Here is a 21,284-nt window from a genome sequence, read left to right on the forward strand (position 1 = left end):
TATCAAAGGGCCCACCAACGTCTCACATGGATTATGGGCTCGAATGTACTAACCAGTCTACCCAGGACGGGTCTTGACGGGAGACTAGCCACCTCGCGCGGTCCTCTATCCTGTCCTCGAGTCGGTTCAGTGACTGGGGAAGGGTGGGGGGGGGGGCACTGGCCATCCAGAAGAGCAGTGTGTACTCAAGATGTGGGTAAACATGTTTCACACAAGGTCCATCACCTGGGGGGGAGGTGGGTGACCCCGGGGGTTAAGGTACCTTGAGGGTTTGGTGGGTGACCCCCAGGGGGTGGTGGTAGGTGGTAGGTGACCCCAGAGGGTGGCGATGGGTGGCAGGTGACCCCAGGGGGTGGCGGTAGGTGGCGGGTAACTCCAGGAGGTGGCGGTAGGTGGTGGGTGACCCCAGGGGGTGGCGGTAGGTGGTGGGTGACCCCAGGGGGTGGCGGTAGGTGATGGCTGACCCCAAGGGGAGGCGGTAGGTGGTAGATGACCCCAGACGGTGACGGTAGGTGGTAGGTGACCCCAGGGGGTGGCGGTAGGTGGCGGGAGAGGCCAGGGGGATGGAGGGGGGAAGGGGGGAGAGGGCAGGAGCCGCCAGCCGGCCGCCCCAACACCTATCACCGGAGACACACACACACTAACACCGCTGATAAAATGGTGGCCGACACCCATCTCTCCACCCCGGCCATGGCTCCTTCCTTCCCCTCCTCCTCCTTCTCCTCCTTCTTCTCGTCTCTTCTTCCTTATCCTCTCCTCCTCTCCTCCTCTCCTCCTCTCCTCCTCTCCTCCTCTCCTCCTCTCCTCCTCTCCTCTTCTTGTCATCCATTTTTTTCTACATCCTCTCCTTCCTCATTTTCGTACTTCTCTTTTATCTTCCAGTACTCATCCACGTCAGTTATCTTTTTCTATTCATCTTGGACCAATATATGAGTGGTCAAGCGGCCAGGAATTAGTGTTAACTACCACAGCTGCACTAGTATTAACTACCACAGATTAACTAGTATTAACTACCACAGCTGCGCTAGTAATAACTACCACAGCTCCACTAGTATTAACTGCCACAGCTGCACTAGTATTAACTACCACAGCTGCACTAGTATTAACTACCACAGCTCCACTAGTATTAACTGTCACAGCTGCACTAGTATTAACTACCACAGCTGCACTAGTATTAACTACCACAGCTCAACTAGTATTAACTACCACAGCTGCACTAGTATTAACTACCACAGCTCCACTAGTATTAACTACCACAGCTCCACTAGTATTAACTGCCACAGCTGCACTAGTATTAACCACCACAGCTCCACTAGTATTAACTACCACAGCTGCACTAGTATTAACCACCACAGCTCCACTAGTATTAACTACCACAGCCCCACTAGTATTAACTGCCACAGCTGCACTAGTATTAACTACCACAGCTCCACTAGTATTAACTACCACAGCTGCACTAGTATTAACTACCACAGCTCCACTAGTATTAACTACCACAGCTCCACTAGTATTAACTACCACAGCTCCACTAGTATTAACTGCCACAGCTGCACTAGTATTAACTACCACAGCTGCACTAGTATTAACTACCACAGCTCCACTAGTATTAACTGCCACAGCTGCACTAGTATTAACTACCACAGCTGCACTAGTATTAACTACCACAGCTCAACTAGTATTAACTACCACAGCTGCACTAGTATTAACTACCACAACTCCACTAGTATTAACTACCACAGCTCCACTAGTATTAACCACCACAGCTCCACTAGTATTAACTGCCACAGCTCCACTTGTATTAACTACCACAGCTCCACTAGTATTAACTACCACAGCTGCACTAGTATTAACTACCACAGCTCCACTAGTATCAACTACCACAGCTCCACTAGTATTAACCACCACAGCTCCACTAGTATTAACTACCACAGCTCCACTAGTATTAACTACCACAGCTCCACTAGTATTAACTACCACAGCTCCACTAGTATTAACTACCACAGCTGCACTAGTATTAACTACCACAGCTCCACTAGTATTAACCACCACAGCTCCACTAGTATTAACTACCACAGCTCCACTAGTATTAACCACCACAGTTTCACTAGTATTAACTACCACAGCTCCACTAGTATTAACTACCACAGCTGCACTAGTATTAACTACCACAGCTCCACTAGTATTAACCATCACAGCTGCACTAGTATTAACTACCACAGCTCCACTAGTATTAACCACCACAGCTCCACTAGTATTAACTACCACAGCTGCACTAGTATTAACTACCACAGCTCCACTAGTATTAACTACCACAGCTGCACTAGTATTAACTACCACAGCTCCGCTAGTATTAACTACCACAGCTCCACTAGTATTAACTACCACAGCTGCACTAGTATTAACTACCACAGCTCCACTAGTATTAACTACCACAGCTCCACTAGTATTAACTACCACAGCTGCACTAGTATTAACTACCACAGCTCCACTAGTATTAACTACCACAGCTCCACTAGTATTAACCATCACAGCTGCACTAGTATTAACTACCACAGCTCCACTAGTATTAACTACCACAGCTCCACTAGTATTAACCATCACAGCTGCACTAGTATTAACTACCACAGCTCCACTAGTATTAACTACCACAGCTCCACTAGTATTAACCATCACAGCTCCACTAGTATTAACTACCACAGCTCCACTAGTATTAACTACCACAGCTCCACTAGTATTAACCATCACAGCTGCACTAGTATTAACTACCACAGCTCCACTAGTATTAACTACCACAGCTCCTGCAGCAGTTGGTCAACTCTTTCATATTAGTTTCATTACTAATAATAATAATAATAATAATAATAATAATATTATTATTTTATTATTATTATTATTTTCCTTTCAATAATGGCAAAACCAATTTGGAGATTCTTAACAAATGATCAACAAAGTTTGCCACAAGTAAAAACTTTATTACCTGGTCGGTGAAGGATTTTATTCCCACTCATTTCCTTCTATATCTTTACTTTATTGATGGCAGGCGGGAGGCCCCCTGGCGGCAGGTGGAAGGCGCTCTTCAGTGTCCATTTGTAGTGTTGTAGTGTCAGTGTAGCTGTATGGTCAGTGTACCTGTATGGTCAGTGTACCTGTAGTGTCAGTGTACCTGTAGTGTCAGTGTACCTGTATGGTCAGTGTACCTGTATGGTCAGTGTACCTGTATGGTCAGTGTACCTGTATGGTCAGTGTAGCTGTATGGTCAATGTCAGTATTCATGACGCGATTCAATAAAGTCTTCAACGCACGAGGCTCTGTGCCTCCACTGAGCCAATTGAGCCTCCACAGAGCCAGGAGAGCCTCCACAGAGCTAGGAGAGCCTCCATAGAGCCAGGAGAGCCTCCACAGCGCCAGGAGAGCCTCCACAGCGCCAGGAGAGCCTCCACAGAGCCAGGAGAGCCTCCACAGAGCCAGGAGAGCCTCCACAGAGCCAGAAGAGCTCCTCCACAGAGCCAGGAGAGCCTCCACAGAGCCAGGAGAGCCTCCATAGAGCCAGAAGAGCCTCCACAGAGCCAGAAGAGCTCCTCCACAGAGCCAGGAGAGCCTCCACTGAGCCAGGAAAGCCTCCACAGAGCCAGGAGAGCCTCCACAGAGCCAGGAGAGTCTCCACAGAGCTAGGAGAGCCTCCATAGAGCCAGGAGAGCCTCCACAGAGCCAGGAGAGCCTCCATAGAGCCAGGAGAGCCTCCACAGAGCCAGGAGAGCCTCCAGAGAGCCAGGAGAGCCTCCACAGCGCCAGGAGAGCCTCCACAGAGCCAGAAGAGCCTCCACAGAGCCAGGAGAGCCTCCATAGAGCCAGAAGAGCCTCCACAGAGCCAGAAGAGCTCCTCCACAGAGCCAGGAGAGCCTCCACAGAGCCAGGAAAGCCTCCACATAGCCAGGAGAACCTCCACAGAGCCAGGAGAGCCTCCACAAACGCATTCATTCTCCGACATCGGTGGAGTCGAAAGACTGGACTTTTAGCTAATGTCACAAAGAAGGTGTTAAGCCCCAGAGCGTGTGTCTTACGTGGTCCTCCACGTAGTCACGTATTCTTAAGAGGAGTAATCTGTGTTACGCATAGTCTCCGTCTCATGACCGCCAGGCTCAGGGTACCGTCACTAGTCGCTGTACCGTTCATCGTCTAGCTGAAATAATTTGTATCTGTATCCATTACGGTTTTACAACTGTCCAAAGCATGACTTCCTAATGAAGACCATGCTAGAAAAAGTTGTCAAGGTTTCCTACAATGACTGTCAGTAGAAACAAGGCACTCCTACAGTCAGGCTCGCCGGCCTTGGTGTCCGCACTGCCACCCAAATTGCTGGCCCATTCTTCCTGTCTTCCTCCTCGGCTTCGGATGACCTGTTCAAGGAAATTCTACCTGACGACCTGGGTGACTCAGCGGAGGATACGTGACCCAACAGACTGTAACACAAAGTGGGGTGCCATGGCAGACCCAGCACTCAGACCAACCATGTTGAAAGCCAAGAAACAATCCAGCTGGGACAGCCCCATTGTAGACAAAGAAGCCACAGCTTTGCTGGAGGCAGCAACAACCCCCAGTGATTGTGCACACCTCACAGCTGTGCAGGCTCCCCATGCAGGGGACATCCTTTTGGCAGTCCCTATGTCTGCAACAGACACACTTCTTGATACACAGAAGCTCCGTATTACAGTCGCTCTCCGCCTTGCTGCCCCTATCCACACTGTTCATAAGTGTATTTGCGGCGAGGCAGATGCAGACGAATAAGGATAGCATGCCCTGCACTGTGGAAAATCAGGCGGTTGGCACTCACGACACGATGAGGTCAACAATATCATTAAGAGAAGCCTGGCCTTGGCCCAGTGTCCAGCAGAAAGAGAGCCTCGCAGTCTAATGAACCGAAACTTTGTTAGCTTTGCTGGCCGACCAGATGGAATCACACTGCGCCCTTGGAAAATGGCAGACAATTAACGTCGGACAATTACCTGCGTTAATCCTATAGAGTTCAGAGTTCTTTGCTTATCGGAATATATTTATACATCTGAAGAGATTGTATTGCGATGTATCGCCTCCCTGTTAGTCTCCATCTGTCCAAACCCGTCCCACTGCCTGTCTATCTGCCTATCTGTCAACCTGTTCACTTGTTTACATATCTTCCTGTCTGTTTCAGAGATGTTATATTGCACTTGTCCAGACTTGTTCACCTGCTTCCTTAAGTCTTTACCTCTGTGCACAGTGACAAATTGCTTACTATAATCAACGTCTTAAAACATCACTAAGAAATAATGCGAATCTATTTATAAAAAACTCATCCTATCTCGATTTAAAAACATATTCTTAACATATTCCCAAAGAAAGAAATTCTGGTTCTTTCCTTTTCCTTATTGCACAAAAAGAATTCAAGGCAAAAAAATGTTATTGTGAAATGTTGCCGCCAAAACATTATTGTTGCAAAGTGACACTAATCCCGAATATAACACGTAAACCAGATGAGATTAGATCAGCTGAGATAATTATGTCTAGTGCGTCTTGTATCCGTGACGGGGGGGGGGGCGGTGGAAGGGGGAGGGTCAAGAAGGGGGTGGGTCTAAGAAGGGGAGGGGTCAAGGAGGGGGTGGGTCTAAGAAGGGGAGGGTCAAGAAGGGGGTGGGTCCTGGAAAGGAAGAGTCCAGGAGGGTGAGGATTAGGAAGGGGAAGTGTCCAGGATAGGTGAATTCAGCTGAGGAGGGGCCCAGGAGAGAGGGGGGGGGACGGATCCCGATATACAAAATCTCCACTACATATATACACGTTCATGTACAGACTTTGCATACACAGAAGCAACATCTATACTTCTAATGTTAAGAAGAGTGCTGTAATATTCCAAGGAAATACAGTCAAATACAGGGACCAGTGGGGGGAGTGGGGGGGGGGGGGGGAATCTAGCCCATTGTATCACCAAATGTTGCATGAGAAATCCTGTTGCATTTCTCGTGGAAAGAAGAAGAAATTATTATCACCACACAACTAAATAAGGTCAAGAAAGACATCGTGATGAACGATGCTGAAATCTCTCGGTTGATCGTGATCTCTACAACCCACCTATAGGTTAGGTGGGTTGCTTGGGTTGGTATGTTTTGGATTAGGTTAGGAGGTTGGATTTTTTGACGCCGTGGCAAATCCCGAGAACGGCGCTGCTCTCTTACTTGGGCCAAGTAACGACATGTTTGGAGCTCAGAAATGAAAAGTCGTCACTTCAGTTTCATTTCAAGTCTGGGACAGGATACAGAAAATGTATGAAAACTCACTAATTACAATTTTAGAGACATTAATTACTAATAGTGGAGGTGAGCTAATTACTACTGTATATCATAAAAACCATCTTTTACTTGGCTTTTGAATATATATTTATAAAAATTTTGAAGATTTTATGGCATTAAAATGTGCATAAAAACTGTAAATTTAGCGCTGGTTTCAGTTATACTCTATCCCATCTTGAGGTTTGGTAATTATATAATAAAAGTTTATATAATACCCGGCATGGTAAAATATTCTACACATTCGGAAAAAATTTTTAAATGGACAATTTTCATCAATTCCTTCAGCCGAAAAAAAAGTTTAAAAATATATTCCTATATTTCCAAACATTTCTAATATTATTTATGAATTTTGAGTTTCCATATGCGAAATGATCTTCGAAATGTAGTACTGTAGCATATGATTTCTAGCCCCGAAATAAATTTGTAGCTCCGAAATAAATCTGTAGCCCCAAAATAAATTTATAGCCCCGAAATAAATCTGTAGCCCTAAAATAAATTTGTAGCCCCAAAATAAATTTGTAGCCCCAAAATAAATTTATAGCCCCAAAATAAATTTGTAGCCCCAAAATAAATTTGTAGCCCAAAAATAAATTTGTAGCCACAAAATAAATTTGTAGCCCCAAAATAAATTTGTAGCTCCGAAATAAATCTGTAGCCCCAAAATAAATGTATAGCCCCGAAATAAATCTGTAGCCCTAAAATAAATTTGTAGCCCAAAAATAAATTTGTAGCCCCAAAATAAATTTGTACCCCCAAAATAAATTTGTAGACCCGAAATAAATTTGTAGTTTGTTTGACAAACCAGCTCACCATTGGTGATTTTCCTATATGAAAAAACCACTCTGTACCTTTCAATCTTTTTTATGATTTTATTTATCTATACAAGCGTTTGAGCTGTGGCGCTCAATACGAGTGTGACGCTCAATGCGAGAGTGAGTGCAGCTCGTAAGTCCATTAAGCGTAGCGCTCAGTACGGGGAGCACCTTAGGCTACTTTAAGCACCAATTGTTGGAACGGTTGAATGGGTCTTACCCCCGTCTGTTTGCCCTTAAAGCCAGCTGTTATATCTTAGAGTCCATGGTCACTGTGATTCGGTCTTCGTGGACTAGTCAGAACAAAGTTAGTCTCGCTACGTGCAGGTTTGGAGTTCGATCCCCGTTAGTCCAAATGATTCGGTGATCTTCCTTCTCTTCATTCTCGTGTCCCAGTTCTTTGTCTTCCTTCATATCTCCTCCAAGTGTTATATAGTCATACTGGCCTTGGCTTTCTCTTGATAATTAACATACTCTACGCTACTGATCCTCAACTCATCAACAGACTTAACCTCATCAGTTTGGAGTTATTGAACATTGCATCGATGAAGCCCTAGTTAAGAAGCGTAATCATCTCTGCAGAATTGTTGACTCAATAGTTTGCTAGGATTATTGTGCGAGTTTTAATCGCCAGTTTGACAGCAATGTTTTATAGCTAATGTATTTAATGCATTATTGATACAGTATCTTAATACAGTATTTAATACATTTGTTTTACTCAAATACTTATTAACTGGTTGCCGAGTCATGAAGGAATGTTAAGGAACGACAATCCACGTAAAATAACATTTGAATTAAAGGATGAATGAAGACATTGGCATACCACAGAGTCTAGCTAGCACAGTTTAAGTAAACAATTTGAACTCACTGCAGATGTACAGTGACGGTAACACAGCAGCTGCAACGTCACGATCTGAGGATTAACTCGTGAATTCATCCAACTATGTCAATTCTTATGTTGAAAGGAAACAATAGAATAACAGGCCGGGGATCCATCAGTCATTTACACAAGCACTTATGAAGCCTGAACATCTGTTAACAATCATGCCAGCTTTGTTTTCATTTATTAAACATATTATGAGTTCACAACCCAAGGTTATTATCGTTATAAACAACCTCGTAGTCCTTCTTCGGAGCACATAAACTGTTTAATAAAAAGGTAAAGCCGCCATGATTGATGAAAGATGTAACCCGGCCCAGAGGTACCCCTTGAGCAGCCTCAAGGGCTTGGATACTTGTCTTCAAGAACGTTTATTGAGACAATAAAATACATCTCAAAAAAGGATAGAGAAGCTTAGGCTATTTCTACCCTGCTTCGTGGATATTCGTGTGGATAGGCTTGACAGGTTCCAGATGAAAAGGAAATGATAACATTGTGGAGCAATGCCTTGACTGACCACTGCAACATTATCTAACCAACTCGTTATCGCGAGCGTTCCCAATGTCAAGAAACTATTGTACCAAAAAGCCTTATCCTAACCTATCAGCGGACCCACGAAGAGACAACGGGACATTATGTCAAGTGCGTGGGCCGCTATCAATTTTCTAGTGCGACAGTTTTTGGTCCTCGGGTAAAGAACGAACGTCAAAATACGACCTGATATTTAGGAGGACAGCTGGTCAGCTGCCTCTCAGGGGCCAGCTGCCTCTCAGGCCAGCTGCCTCTCAGAGGACGGGTTGATCTAACACAGGGTCACAAATATAAGATCCTCATCACTGAGATTTAACGACGCGGGGGGAAAAACTTGGACATAATATGGTACATAAACTTACCGAAACCCAACACACGAGTCATAAATACTCATCCCGCGTCTGGGTAAAGCTGACATGAGTAACACAAAGCGGAGGTTCAGGTTATGACTTTTCCACTCCCGCACACACACAAAAAAAGAATCGCGGACCAGTTACACTAGGAACTTAAAGCGTACAATTACTGTGTTTGGCCTCGGGGAGGTGCAGGGATGTGTCTTTACATTTCTGGCAGCTGCCTCTCAGGCCAGCTGCCTCTCAGGTCAGCTGCCTCTCAGGGGCCAGCTGCCTCTCAGGCCTGCTGCCTCTCAGGTCAGCTGCCTCTCAAGCCAGCTGCCTCTCGGGCCAGCTGCCTCTCAGGTCAGCTGCCTCTCAAGCCAGCTGCCTCTCAGGGGCCAGCTGCCTCTCAGGCCTGCTGCCTCTCAGGTCAGCTGCCTCTCAGGTCAGCTGCCTCTCAGGCCTGCTGTCTCTCAGGGGCCAGCTGCCTCTCAGGTCAGCTGCCTCTCAGGTCAGCTGTACATATATAGTGGTGGGTGATGCTTGGTGAGGCAACTACTGTGTAGTGTGGAGAGGTGAGAGACGACTGTGTAGGGGTCAGAGGTGAGACACGCCTGTGTAATTGTGAATGGTGAGAGAACACTTTGTTATGGTGAAGAGTAGTGACCCAGGCAGTAGTGACCCTGGAAGTAATGACCCCTGGAAGTAGTGACCTTAACAGTAATGACCATAACAGTAGTGGCCCCTAGTAGTAGCAGCACGTACCTAGGATCCCTGAAGTAATGACCAATTCCATGTATTTCCAGACGTTTCCAGGAAAAGGGGGAGGAGGAGTATAGGATTAGCAGTACTTAAGGGATTGGACTTAATTTTCTAAATTAACAAATTTGTTAATTTGGAAATTAAAAAAAAAAAATAGTAGACAGAAAGAAAACTGTGGTGGATGGAATATATGTCCTCCACACAACCAAGAGAAGAACGTGAAGATGAACAATACATCATAGATGAAATAGGGCATGCAGCAACAATACCACAGAGAATGAGAGTGATATTGCTGATTGTGGGAGACTTCAATCACGGGTAGATAGACTGAGAATCAATGTACTTCCCCCATCTCCCACGATATGGTTAAAACATGAGGCTATGGAACGAAACTTACAAAAGTAAGGCATTCAAGATGACATGAGGGAAATAGAAGAAGAGACATCAAGCCTCTTAAACGAGCTCATGATCCAGAAAGATGCTGAAATCCTGGAGCTTCAAATATACTAGACATTGCTCCTTGATCTTTAATTGCACGGTAGAACCAAAGGTAAACACAAGAGGACTCACAAGTAACGAAATGAGACAACACTTAAGTCACAAAGAATCATTAGAGAAAGATAAAGAAACTCTGCACGAGACACTGGCAAGTTGGTGAAGTAAGAAAGAAGGATAGACACACTTTGAGGTACTAAAATCGAAGACGGTAGGGCCCTAAATTTATGACTATAGATACAACAAGAAATTACATAGATCAATAATGATTGACTGGCAAGAGGAGAATTGCCCAGCAGCTGGAAGACAGCTTGTATGTTATGATAGATAAACGTGTGCAGATAAGATTTATAGGTTGTAGCTATATCTTACTACTGAGAAGAATATCACTTGCCATTTTGACATGAAGGAGTAAGAGTGCTTGACCTTGTTAGTACTAGACTACCGGTCGGACTCAGTTCAGCAGAACAAGCCCTACCATTTGTGATAATCAACGACCATCAGGGAGTCGTGCCATAATACTGATGTAAGTCTTGACAAGAGAAGACAGAATAGAATTTGCCTCCATGTTACCAGTAAGCAGCATTCCGAGGAAACACCCTGGGGCCAGATTCACGAAGCTGTTACGCAAGTACTTAGGAACGTGTACATCTTTCCTCAATCTTTGACGGCTTTAGTTACATTTATTAAACAGTTTACAAGCATGAAAACTTGCCAATCAACTGTTGTTATTGTTATAAACAGCCTCCTGGTGCTTCGGAGCTCATTAACTGTTAAAAAATTGTAAACAAAATCCCCAAATATTGAGAAAAGATGTTCAGGTTCGTAAGTGCTTGCGTAACTGCTTCGTGAATCTGGCCCCAGACCTCTGCAGGTATTTATCCTGAGATTATGGGGGATGTGTAGAGAAAGATACGCGACTTGTACACCGTCCTCCGCTGCTCGGCCTCAGATGGTTTCAAAAAGCGACAGATGATGCATGCGATTTAATGTGACATTTCTAAATGTTGGAAATATACGGACCATTTTTGGAGCCGGTCGGCCGAGCGGACAGCACACTGGGCTTGTGAGCCTGTGGTCCTGGGTTCGATCCCAGGCGCCGGCGAGAAACAATGGGCAGAGTTTCTTTCACCCTATGCCCCTGTTACCTAGCAGTAAAATAGGTACCTGGGTGTTAGTCAGCTGTCACGGGCTGCTTCCTGGGGGTGGAGGCCTGGTCGAGGACCGGGCCGCGGGGACACTAAAGCCCCGAAATCATCTCAAGATAACCTCAAGATAACCATTATTGGATGAAAATGAGAGCCGATTTGGACCTGTTTTGGTTGATCCATCATAATATTGTAACCTCAATGTGTACGTGTTTATTTATTGTGCATGATTTGTCAAAGTGAGAAGTGTGTTAATAAATTATTCTCTTGCAAGTTAGGTTATGTATTTTGTTGTTTGGCTGAGGTGATAGTCTGTCGGTGCAACATTTTCATGCAAGTGATTACAGCGTTCTTGCACAATTGTACATATTTTTACTATTAATTTAAGGCACTACTGATTTGATGATTAAGTGAGTTTATAGCGATTATTCTTGGGAAAATTATATGTTTGTATTACCAGTGTATTGTGATAATGGCTTTATTTACTCATGATTTACTGAATGATTGAAGGGGAATATATATATGTTGCATTTCTATTAATATTCCAGTTTGTGTGTGTTAGTTCAATATTAACATTCGTCTGTGATTCACACTAATGTATGGTAGATATACCAAGCTACAGACTGATGCGAGCTATTGAGACGCTTAAGTGATTATAACTTACCTTTCTCTAGGAGTAAGGAGCAAGGCGTTCTAGTGTGAGTTGGTTGCAATTGCTAGCTACGGCCTGTGAGTGTGCACTCCTGACCTGGCCTTACACTATGTCATTTTTGTTGCTTAATTTTTGAAGCTACTCCCCCGCCAGTTTAGCAATTAGCACCTCTTATTCAGAGCAACTTAGCCATTTTCTAGTAAAGTTATGAGGCACTAGGACCTACTTCCAGATATATATATATATATATATATATATATATATATATATATATATATATATATATATATATATATATATATATATATATATATATATATATATATATTTATTTATTTATTTATATAACAAAGAGTACATACCCAATTAACGAAAGATGAGCTTTATTTTTTACCTGATAGAGAGCAGGTCCAAATATATATTATAAGTCCCAGATCATCTTATATTATATTAAAGTCCAGCTGGAGCAGACTACGAAGGATGTCGTATGTTTGTTTGTGTGTTTGTAACTCCAGCGCTAAAAAATTTAATTCGCCTAGAGAAGTTTAATTTACCTCTTAATACTAAATCACCCTTACATTTATTGTTAAATAAGCATTTATAATATTTACCCAAAAGCCTGTTAATTTCAAACTCTTTAACTTTATTATGAGAAAGTTAGAGGGGTCGAAATAGCTTAAGCTACTCTATCCCTTTGAGATGTATTTTTTTTCCTTGTCTCAATAAACTTACTTGAACTTGAACTTGAGAAAGTAGAGCAACAACAAAATAGGAGACTCGATTTGATTTGCCACGAATCGATTAAGTAGGATTTTATTAATTTAAATTTGATTAAGTTCTTTGAAGCAAAACACTATCGGCAAATAAAGCCTTTTCTCACTTTGTTTCTCGACGTCATTCCCAGAGCCTTGTGGCCACTACAACCACCCTGTTTTTAACACATGATGCCCAAATGATTAAATTCACCTCAAGGTAAATTCTGTCCTCGTTAGAATGGTCGACGCTGCCCCGGCGGCATGTAGACAAGTCTTGTACAAGACAGTTCGACAAACCTAGTTTTCTGAGTGCTCAAACCGTATCCATCGTTTGTTTAGAATCTTAGAAATAGAATTATTCTAGAATCTTAGAATTATTAGCTTGGGATTAGGCTGTGTTAGGTTAGGTTAGGTTAGGTTAGGATAGGTAAGGTTAGATACGTGTTAATACCCACAGTTCCCGTAGCGCAGAGGTAAGACATTCGCCTGACATTTCGCAAGCGCTTTGGCATGGGTTCGTATCCTGGCCGGGGAGGATTGACCAGGTGCCAATCCTTAACTGTAGCCTCTGTTCACACAGCAGTGATTGGGCACCTGGTTGTTAAACGATTCGGCGGATCGTATTCCGGGGAAAATTTGGAATAAGGACCTGCCCGAAACGCTACGCGTGCTAGTGGCTTTACAAGAATGTAAAAACTCTTTTATATATATATATATATATATATATATATATATATATATATCAAATAAACCCGTTGGCTAGCCCGTCTTGTGTGCAATGTTACTTGTATGACCCTGGCGGAGCAGCGCTAATGTCCCTGGTCGTCCGTCGATGGAGCAGCGAGCCCAACAACCTCCACAACCAGGATTCATCAAGCATTTACGCACCCACTTGCGAAACAAATACTTCTTTCAACAATTGTTTCAACTTTGTTGGCATTCATTACTTGAATGTCATAATAGACTTGAGAATGGTCCAAGACGGACCGAAACGTCGTCGTCCCTTCACTTTCTAGTGTGTGGTTTGGTCACCATATTTCAGCCACGTTATTGTGACTCCTCGTCTCCAACAGTTAACGATTCACAACCAAAGCTTATTTCTAGTATAAAAAAAAAACTCGTGCAGTTTCGGAGCTCATAAACTGTTTAACAAATGTGAACGAACCCGTTATAATTCAAGAAAGATGTACAGATTTCGTAAGTGCTTGCATAAACGATGAATCTTGGCACTATACAGCTGATTATATAGGCCGCTGAACGAGGCTATGACAGGAAGGAGGGAAGGGGTGGAAATAAACAGAGAGAGTTTGCATATCAAAATATATATCGAATAAGGAAGGATTAAGACATCCTATTAATCAAGTTAAAGAGTTTGAAAATATCAGGCTTTTGGATAAATATTATATAGGTATATTTAAAAATAAATAAAAGGGGGGATTTAGTATTAAGAGGCAAATTTAACCTCTCAAGGCGAATTTAACTGCTTACGGGTTCCAGAAGCCTCTTTCGGATTTATTTTTTTATAATTCTTTACTCTGTAGTGATGAAAGAACCCCAGTCACCGTAACGATATCAAGCCCCCAGTCACCGTAGCGATATCAACCCGTCACCGTAGCGATATCAAGCCCCCAGTCACCGTAGCGATATCAACCCGTCACCGTAGCGATATCAAGCCCCCAGTCACCGTAGCGATATCAAGCCCCCAGTCACCGTAACGATATCAAGCCCCCAGTCACCGTAACGATATCAAGCCCCCAGTCACCGTAACGATATCAAGCCCCCAGTCACCGTAACGATATCAAGCCCCCAGTCACCGTAGCGATATCAACCCCAGTCACCGTAACGATATCAAGCCCCCAGTCACCGTAGCGATATCAACCCCAGTCACCGTAGCGATATCAAGCCCCCAGTCACCGTAACGATATCAAGCCCCCAGTCACCGTAACGATATCAAGCCCCCAGTCACCGTAACGATATCAAGCCCCCAGTCACCGTAGCGATATCAACCCCAGTCACCGTAGCGATATCAAGCCCCCAGTCACCGTAACGATATCAAGCCCCCAGTCACCGTAGCGATATCAAGCCCCCAGTCACCGTAACGATATCAAGCCCCCAGTCACCGTAGCGATATCAACCCGTCACCGTAGCGATATCAACCCGTCACCGTAGCGATATCAAGCCCCCGGTCACCGTAGCGATATCAAGCCCCCGGTCACCGTAGCGATATCAAGCCCCCGGTCACCGTAGCGATATCAAGCCCCCAGTCACCATAGCGATATCGACCCCCAGTCACCGTAGCGATATCAACCCCAGTCACCGTAGCGATATCAACCCGTCACCGTAGCGATATCGACCCCCAGTCACCGTAGCGATATCAAACCCAGTCACCCTAGCGATATCAAACCCAATTATATTTTCCTAAATCTATATTCAGGAAAACAACATTGGAACATATAATATTAAAACAGTGGATATTCCTAATATCTCAACCATACAAAATGAAGAGAGAGTCCCACGTAATGGAAGCAGTCTGTGTTAAACCATTACCAAACAAACGCGACCTGAACTGATTGTTTTACACCATAAACAAACAAGACTGGAATTGATTGTTTTACACCATAAACAAACAAGACTGGAATTGATTGTTTTACACCATAAACAAACAAGACTGGAATTGATTGTTTTACACCATAAACAAACAAGACTTGAATTGATTGTTTTACACTATAAACAAACAAGACTTGAATTGATTGTTGTAGACCATAAACAAACAAGACTGGAATTGATTGTTTTACACCATAAACAAACAAGACTGGAGTTGATTGTTTTACACCATACTCAAAACAATTAAGATTTCCATCATTCACATCAACTTGAATACACGAGTTGCTCATCCGTATAGACTAATTCATAATCTACGCTTCACTTCACAAGACGACGCAAAAATTTAAACCAGCACTCTTGAAGCAATTCGGAACGCCATCCTATACACTTTAAAACAATTAAAACAAACCCAGCCCCCTCCGAGTATTTAAAACAATAAGCAAATTACCTTTAATGTTGTTGTTCATAAACCTGTCACTTAGTACAATAGTCCTTTCTCCTCACCCCCCCCCCCCTTCCCCATCCCAGCCTTCCACCGCCTCTCCCTCACTCCCGCCCCTCATCACCCCCTCACTCTGCCCCCCTCCGAGAGTGTTCACATATATATATGTGAATAGGACACATATATATATATGTGTCCTCATCACCTGCTGGACACACAAATTCAGTACAGCCTACACACCAGGTTTATATACACACTATAGAGCTTTCACTTCCTTCGCCACGTGTGTATATATATATATATATATTATATATATATACATATATATATATATATATATATATATATATATATATATATATATATATATATATATATATATATATATATATATATATATATGTTGTTGAATATGACCGAAAAGATAAGATTAATAATTCTAACACGAATTTTCTCATTATTTCTTATGTTTTTCGTCACTGTCGGTGGTAATGGAAATATCAATTCTCCAAAATTAATTTGTATTTATGGTCTGACGCCTGAACGCGTTTCGTAATGGCTTATTACATTTTCAAAGACTTAATTTACACACAAACTCATTGTACTTTATCTCTATTGGGTGAGGTGATATGATACAAAAGTTTTGGGTGAGGTGAACAAACTTGTGACAAACACAAGAAATCTTAACAAACAACACAGAAATCATCGATAGGTACAGTGATAGCTGGCGGCTCGACATCAGCGAGGTACTACACATCAAAAAGTCAACACCAGCAATCAACAGCCAATTAATGCACAACTATATTCTACCCACTTCAAGACCACGAGCCAATATGGAAGCAGCAAGAGGAAGTATGGGCCAAAAGGCCTTCTGCAGTTACTTCCATTCTTATGTTCTCATATCCAAGTTATACCCAATGTTTCGTGTTCTGTTGTGTTTGTCACAAGTTTGTTCATCTCACCCAAAACTTTTGTACCATATCACCTAACCCAATTGAGCATAAATACGATGACTTTGAGTGTAAATTAAGTCTTTGAAAATGTAATAAGCCATTACGAAACGCGGTCAGGTGTCAGACCATAAAAATGAATTTTGGAGAATTGATATTTCCATTACCACCGACAGTAACGAAAAACATAAGAAATATTGAGAAAATTCGTGTTAGAATTATTAATCTTACCTTTTCGGTCATATTCCACAACATATGTTTATAAGAAAGACTGCTACCAATAAATATATATATATATATATATATATATATATATATATATATATATATATATATATATATATATATATATATATATATATATATATATATATATATATACATACATAATAAGTTTGGTTGTTGACCAAACACAGGCCATCACACGCGCATACATTCATACATACGCAAACAGAGCATCACTCGCGTATGCATAAATAACAAAACATTGCCCGTGACCTGGGCATTCATGCATACAAAATACAGGTCACCATCCGCTCACACATACACAATACAGTCAATCCCCCCGGGCATTCATACACAATACAGACCACCCTCCTCCTCCGCCCACCCACTGATTCATAAATGCAAAACACAAGCTTCTCCAACCCATACATAAATACACACAGTAGCGGCCAGCACCCATGTATGCATACATACACAAAATAGAGACCACCTCCTAGGATATTCATACACACAGCACTGTCAACCCCCCCCCCCACCATTGCATACACAATACCGACCATGCATTACCCCATTACATACACGTTGCTTAGAATTTGTTAATACAACGGGAATTTGCTATTTTGAGGCCCTACAAACCGCATATTAGTGCACGCCTGTGTGTACATATATATTGCCATAACCCTCCAAATTGCTCTCCATAAATCATGAATAAGCTTCGATTACATCGTTAAAAAAAAGTCAATCAATGAGGCAAAACCAGATAGCTGCCGCACTCATTCATTAATAAGACTACGGCGCCTCACAGTTTTATACACAGTCACCTCATAATATCGCGGCGTACGGAGACCTCACCCTCAAGCTACTGCTCAAACTTCTAGTACTCAAAAAAGTATTAAAATACGCGTTACTGAGTCCTAGCTCCCCCTCACTCCCTCTCTTGGTTGACAATTTAGTCGCTGGAAGTTTAATTCTTGTATTATTCCTTAAAGTTTGTGTCGCCCGGGTCCACCGGAGGGCTGAGGCACCTCCCACTCCGACGTATCCCTCTAATCCACTAATTGCTCCTCAACCCGCTTTTGGAGGTGGACGTTGGTGACGCTAGTAACCAAATAGGCCTTGGCGGCTCCTTGCGACTCCTTGGCGGCTCCTTGGCGTCTCCTTGCGGCTCCTTGCGACTCCTTGGCGGCTCCTTGGCGTCTCCTTGCGGCTCCTTGCGACTCCTTGGCGACTCCTTGGCGGCTCCTTGGCGTCTCCTTGGCGGCTCCTTGGCGGCTCCTTGCGGCTCCTTGGCGGCTCCTTGGCGGTCTTGGAGGTGGAAGCGCCACCCGGCTGTCCTGCTTGTAGGTTGAACGGAACCTCACTCGAGCTCCTGCTTGAAGCTTCACCCAGGGTGCTTCTCTCCCAGGGTGTTCCTCACCCAGGGTGCTCCTCACCCAGGGTGTTCCTCACCCAGGGTGCTCCTCACCCAGGGTGTTCCTCACCCAGGGTGCTTCTCTCCCAGGGTGTTCCTCACCCAGGGTGCTCCTCACCCAGGGTGTTCCTCACCCAGGGTGCTCCTCACCCAGGGTGTTCCTCACCCAGGGTGTTCCTCACCCAGGGTGTTCCTCACCCAGGGTGTTCCTCACCCAGGGTGTTCCTCACCCAGGGTGTTCCTCACCCAGGGTGCTCCTCACCCAGGGTGTTCCTCACCCAGGGTGTTCCTCACCCAGGGTGTTCCTCACCCAGGGTGCTCCTCACCCAGGGTGTTCCTCACCCAGGGTGTTCCTCACCCAGGGTGTTCCTCACCCAGGGTGTTCCTCACCCAGGGTGTTCAGGAACAAGGGGTCCAACTAATGAATTATACCCTCAACGGGTCAACAACGTTCGCATGTTGACGGGGATAGTCCCATGACTGTTCTTCCAAACAAGTTGATTTATTGATCATTCCGGCCGCGAGGTGAATAAATTTTTTATCGTAAAAAGCACGTCTGTCTCTTATTATTATTATTATCATTATTATTATTATTATTATTATTATTATTATTATTATTATTTTTACTAGCAGTAGTATAGTAGGAACGTTGTTTTCATTACTGAAAATTGACATCCCTGAAATGACCTCTTAAGTAGCAGGCTCGGTACACTGTAAAATCGATCTTCTGGGGTACACTGTAAAATCGATCTTCTGGGGTACACTGTAAAATCGATCTTCTGGGGTACGCTGTAAAATCGATCTTCTGGGGTATACTGTAAGATCGATCTTCTGGGGTACACTGTAAGATCGATCTTCTGGGGTACACTGTAAGATCGATCTTCTGGGGTACACTGTAAGATCGATCTTCTGGGGTACACTGTAAAATCGATCTTCTGGGGTACACTGTAAAATCGATCTTCTGGGGTACACTGTAAGATCGATCTTCTGGGGTACACTGTAAGATCGATCTTCTGGGGTACACTGTAAGATCAATCTTCTGGCGTACACTGTAAGATCAATCTTCTGGCGTACACTGTAAAATCGATCTTCTGGAGTACACTGTAAAATCGATCTTCTGGAGTACACTGTAAAATCGATGTTCTGGGGTACACTGTAAGATCGATCTTCTGGGGTACACTGTAAGATCGATCTTCTGGGGTACACTGTAAGATCGATCTTCTGGGGTACACTGTAAGATCGATCTTCTGAGGTACACTGTAAGATCAATCTTCCGGGGTACACTGTAAGATCAATCTTCTGGGGTACACTGTAAGATCGATCTTCTGGGGTACACTGTAAGATCGATCTTCAGGGGTACACTGTAAGATCGATCTTCTGGGGTACACTGTAAGATCGATCTTCTGGGGTACACTGTAAGATCGATCTTCTGGGGTACACTGTAAGATCGATCTTCTGGGGTACACTGTAAGATCGATCTTCTGGGGGTACACTGTAAGATCGATCTTCTGGGGTACACTGTAAGATCGATCTTCTGGGGTACACTGTAAGATCGATATTCCGGGGAAAGAAAATGTTCAAACTAAAATTTTGAGCAGATCTTTGTGTTTTGTGAAATATAAACAGTCAACATGATGCGGGGTTTCTATATATTATAATATATATAGAAATAATAAAAATAATAATAATAATATTACCAATAATAAATCCCGAACACCGCAGAGCGAGAGAACAATCAAATAAATGATTTATTCGCTAATTTCAATTTACTCATAATTATAAAATACGATTTAAAGCTTATTTACGTGTACCAGATGCGAATTCATTTATTCTAAGCATATAGCTCTAGATTAATTATTTGTCAGTCATGTATTTAATTCATTAAAACTAGAAGCAAACTAGAGATATATTTGTAATTGCTAATTGATATAGTGAATTCTTTTTTTTGTAATAGTAGGATCAGTTTGTTACAGTGAATAACTATTTGTAATATTAATACCAATTTGATATAGTGAACACCCTTTTTAATAGTGAACACCATTTTTAATAGTGAACACCATTTTTAATAGTGAATCCGCAGTTGGAATAATGATACCCATTTATAATAGTGAACACCTATTAATAATAGGGAATACCCATTTGCCCCTTCTTAATGCCAGGTTCAATCTAACTTTCCTCCAATGCCCTCTACACTGCACTTGAACAGAAGATATATAGATATTAAATAAGAATAAACAATATCTAATAATAATTATTATTATTATAAAGATAATTATAATGGGATGTGTACAAAAATAATGATGATAATTATAAGAATTATTAATGTAAAAATTAGGACTTACTAATAATATTCAGCAATAAGAAATTTCGAAAACTTGTAAACTTACTACTTTTTGGGTAGTAAATTCAATTTTGAATTCTATACTTTGAATCTTTTGCTTTGTTTACTTTGAATTCGCTGAATTATTTTCTTTGAGTTCTTTACACTAAATAATTTCTTTAGAATTCTTTACATTTAATTATTTACTTTGCTGTGAATGATCTACTTTTAAGTTCTTTTCTTTGAATTATTTTCTTGTAATTATGTACTTTGAATGATTAACTTTCCAAAATTCGAATTGTTTACTTTAAATTATTTGCCTTGAATTCTTTACTCTGATGTTTAACTTTAATGTCTTTACTTCGAATTCTTTACGTGAAATTCTATACTTGAGAGTGTTAAATTTTAAATCATTACTTTGAAATCTTTACCGTAAATTCTCGACATTGAATCCTTTCCCTTTGAATTACCTACTTTGAATTTTGTTCGTTGCATTCTATACTTTGAATACTTTAATTTGAATGAAATCCTTTAGATGCTTTTCTCTGAACTCTATACTTTGATGTGTTGATTTGATGTACTTAAAATTCTTTATTTTGAATATTATGGGGGACGTATAGTATTTTGGGGTGAATAGCATGACGC

At 42.5% G+C, this 21,284-nt stretch overlaps 1 protein-coding gene across 1 annotated transcript; it reads right to left on the reverse strand.

Moving 5' to 3' along the window:
* Positions 1-1,668: 1,668 nt before the first annotated feature.
* Positions 1,669-2,742, reverse strand: LOC138369352 (uncharacterized transmembrane protein DDB_G0289901-like). Its single transcript, XM_069332591.1, has one exon. It carries the CDS (start codon positions 2,740-2,742, stop codon positions 1,669-1,671), a length of 1,074 nt encoding a protein of 357 aa, XP_069188692.1.
* Between the last annotated feature and the right edge of the window lie 18,542 nt (positions 2,743-21,284).

The sequence above is a fragment of the Procambarus clarkii genome, chromosome 28 (genome assembly GCF_040958095.1).
Source record: "Procambarus clarkii isolate CNS0578487 chromosome 28, FALCON_Pclarkii_2.0, whole genome shotgun sequence".
NCBI classification, from domain to species: Eukaryota; Metazoa; Arthropoda; class Malacostraca; order Decapoda; family Cambaridae; genus Procambarus; species Procambarus clarkii.

Coding starts and splice junctions, on each gene's coding strand:
- LOC138369352 (XM_069332591.1), bottom strand. CDS start 2,742: ATGGTTAATACTAGTGGAGCTGTGGTAGTTAATACTAGTGGAGCTGTG.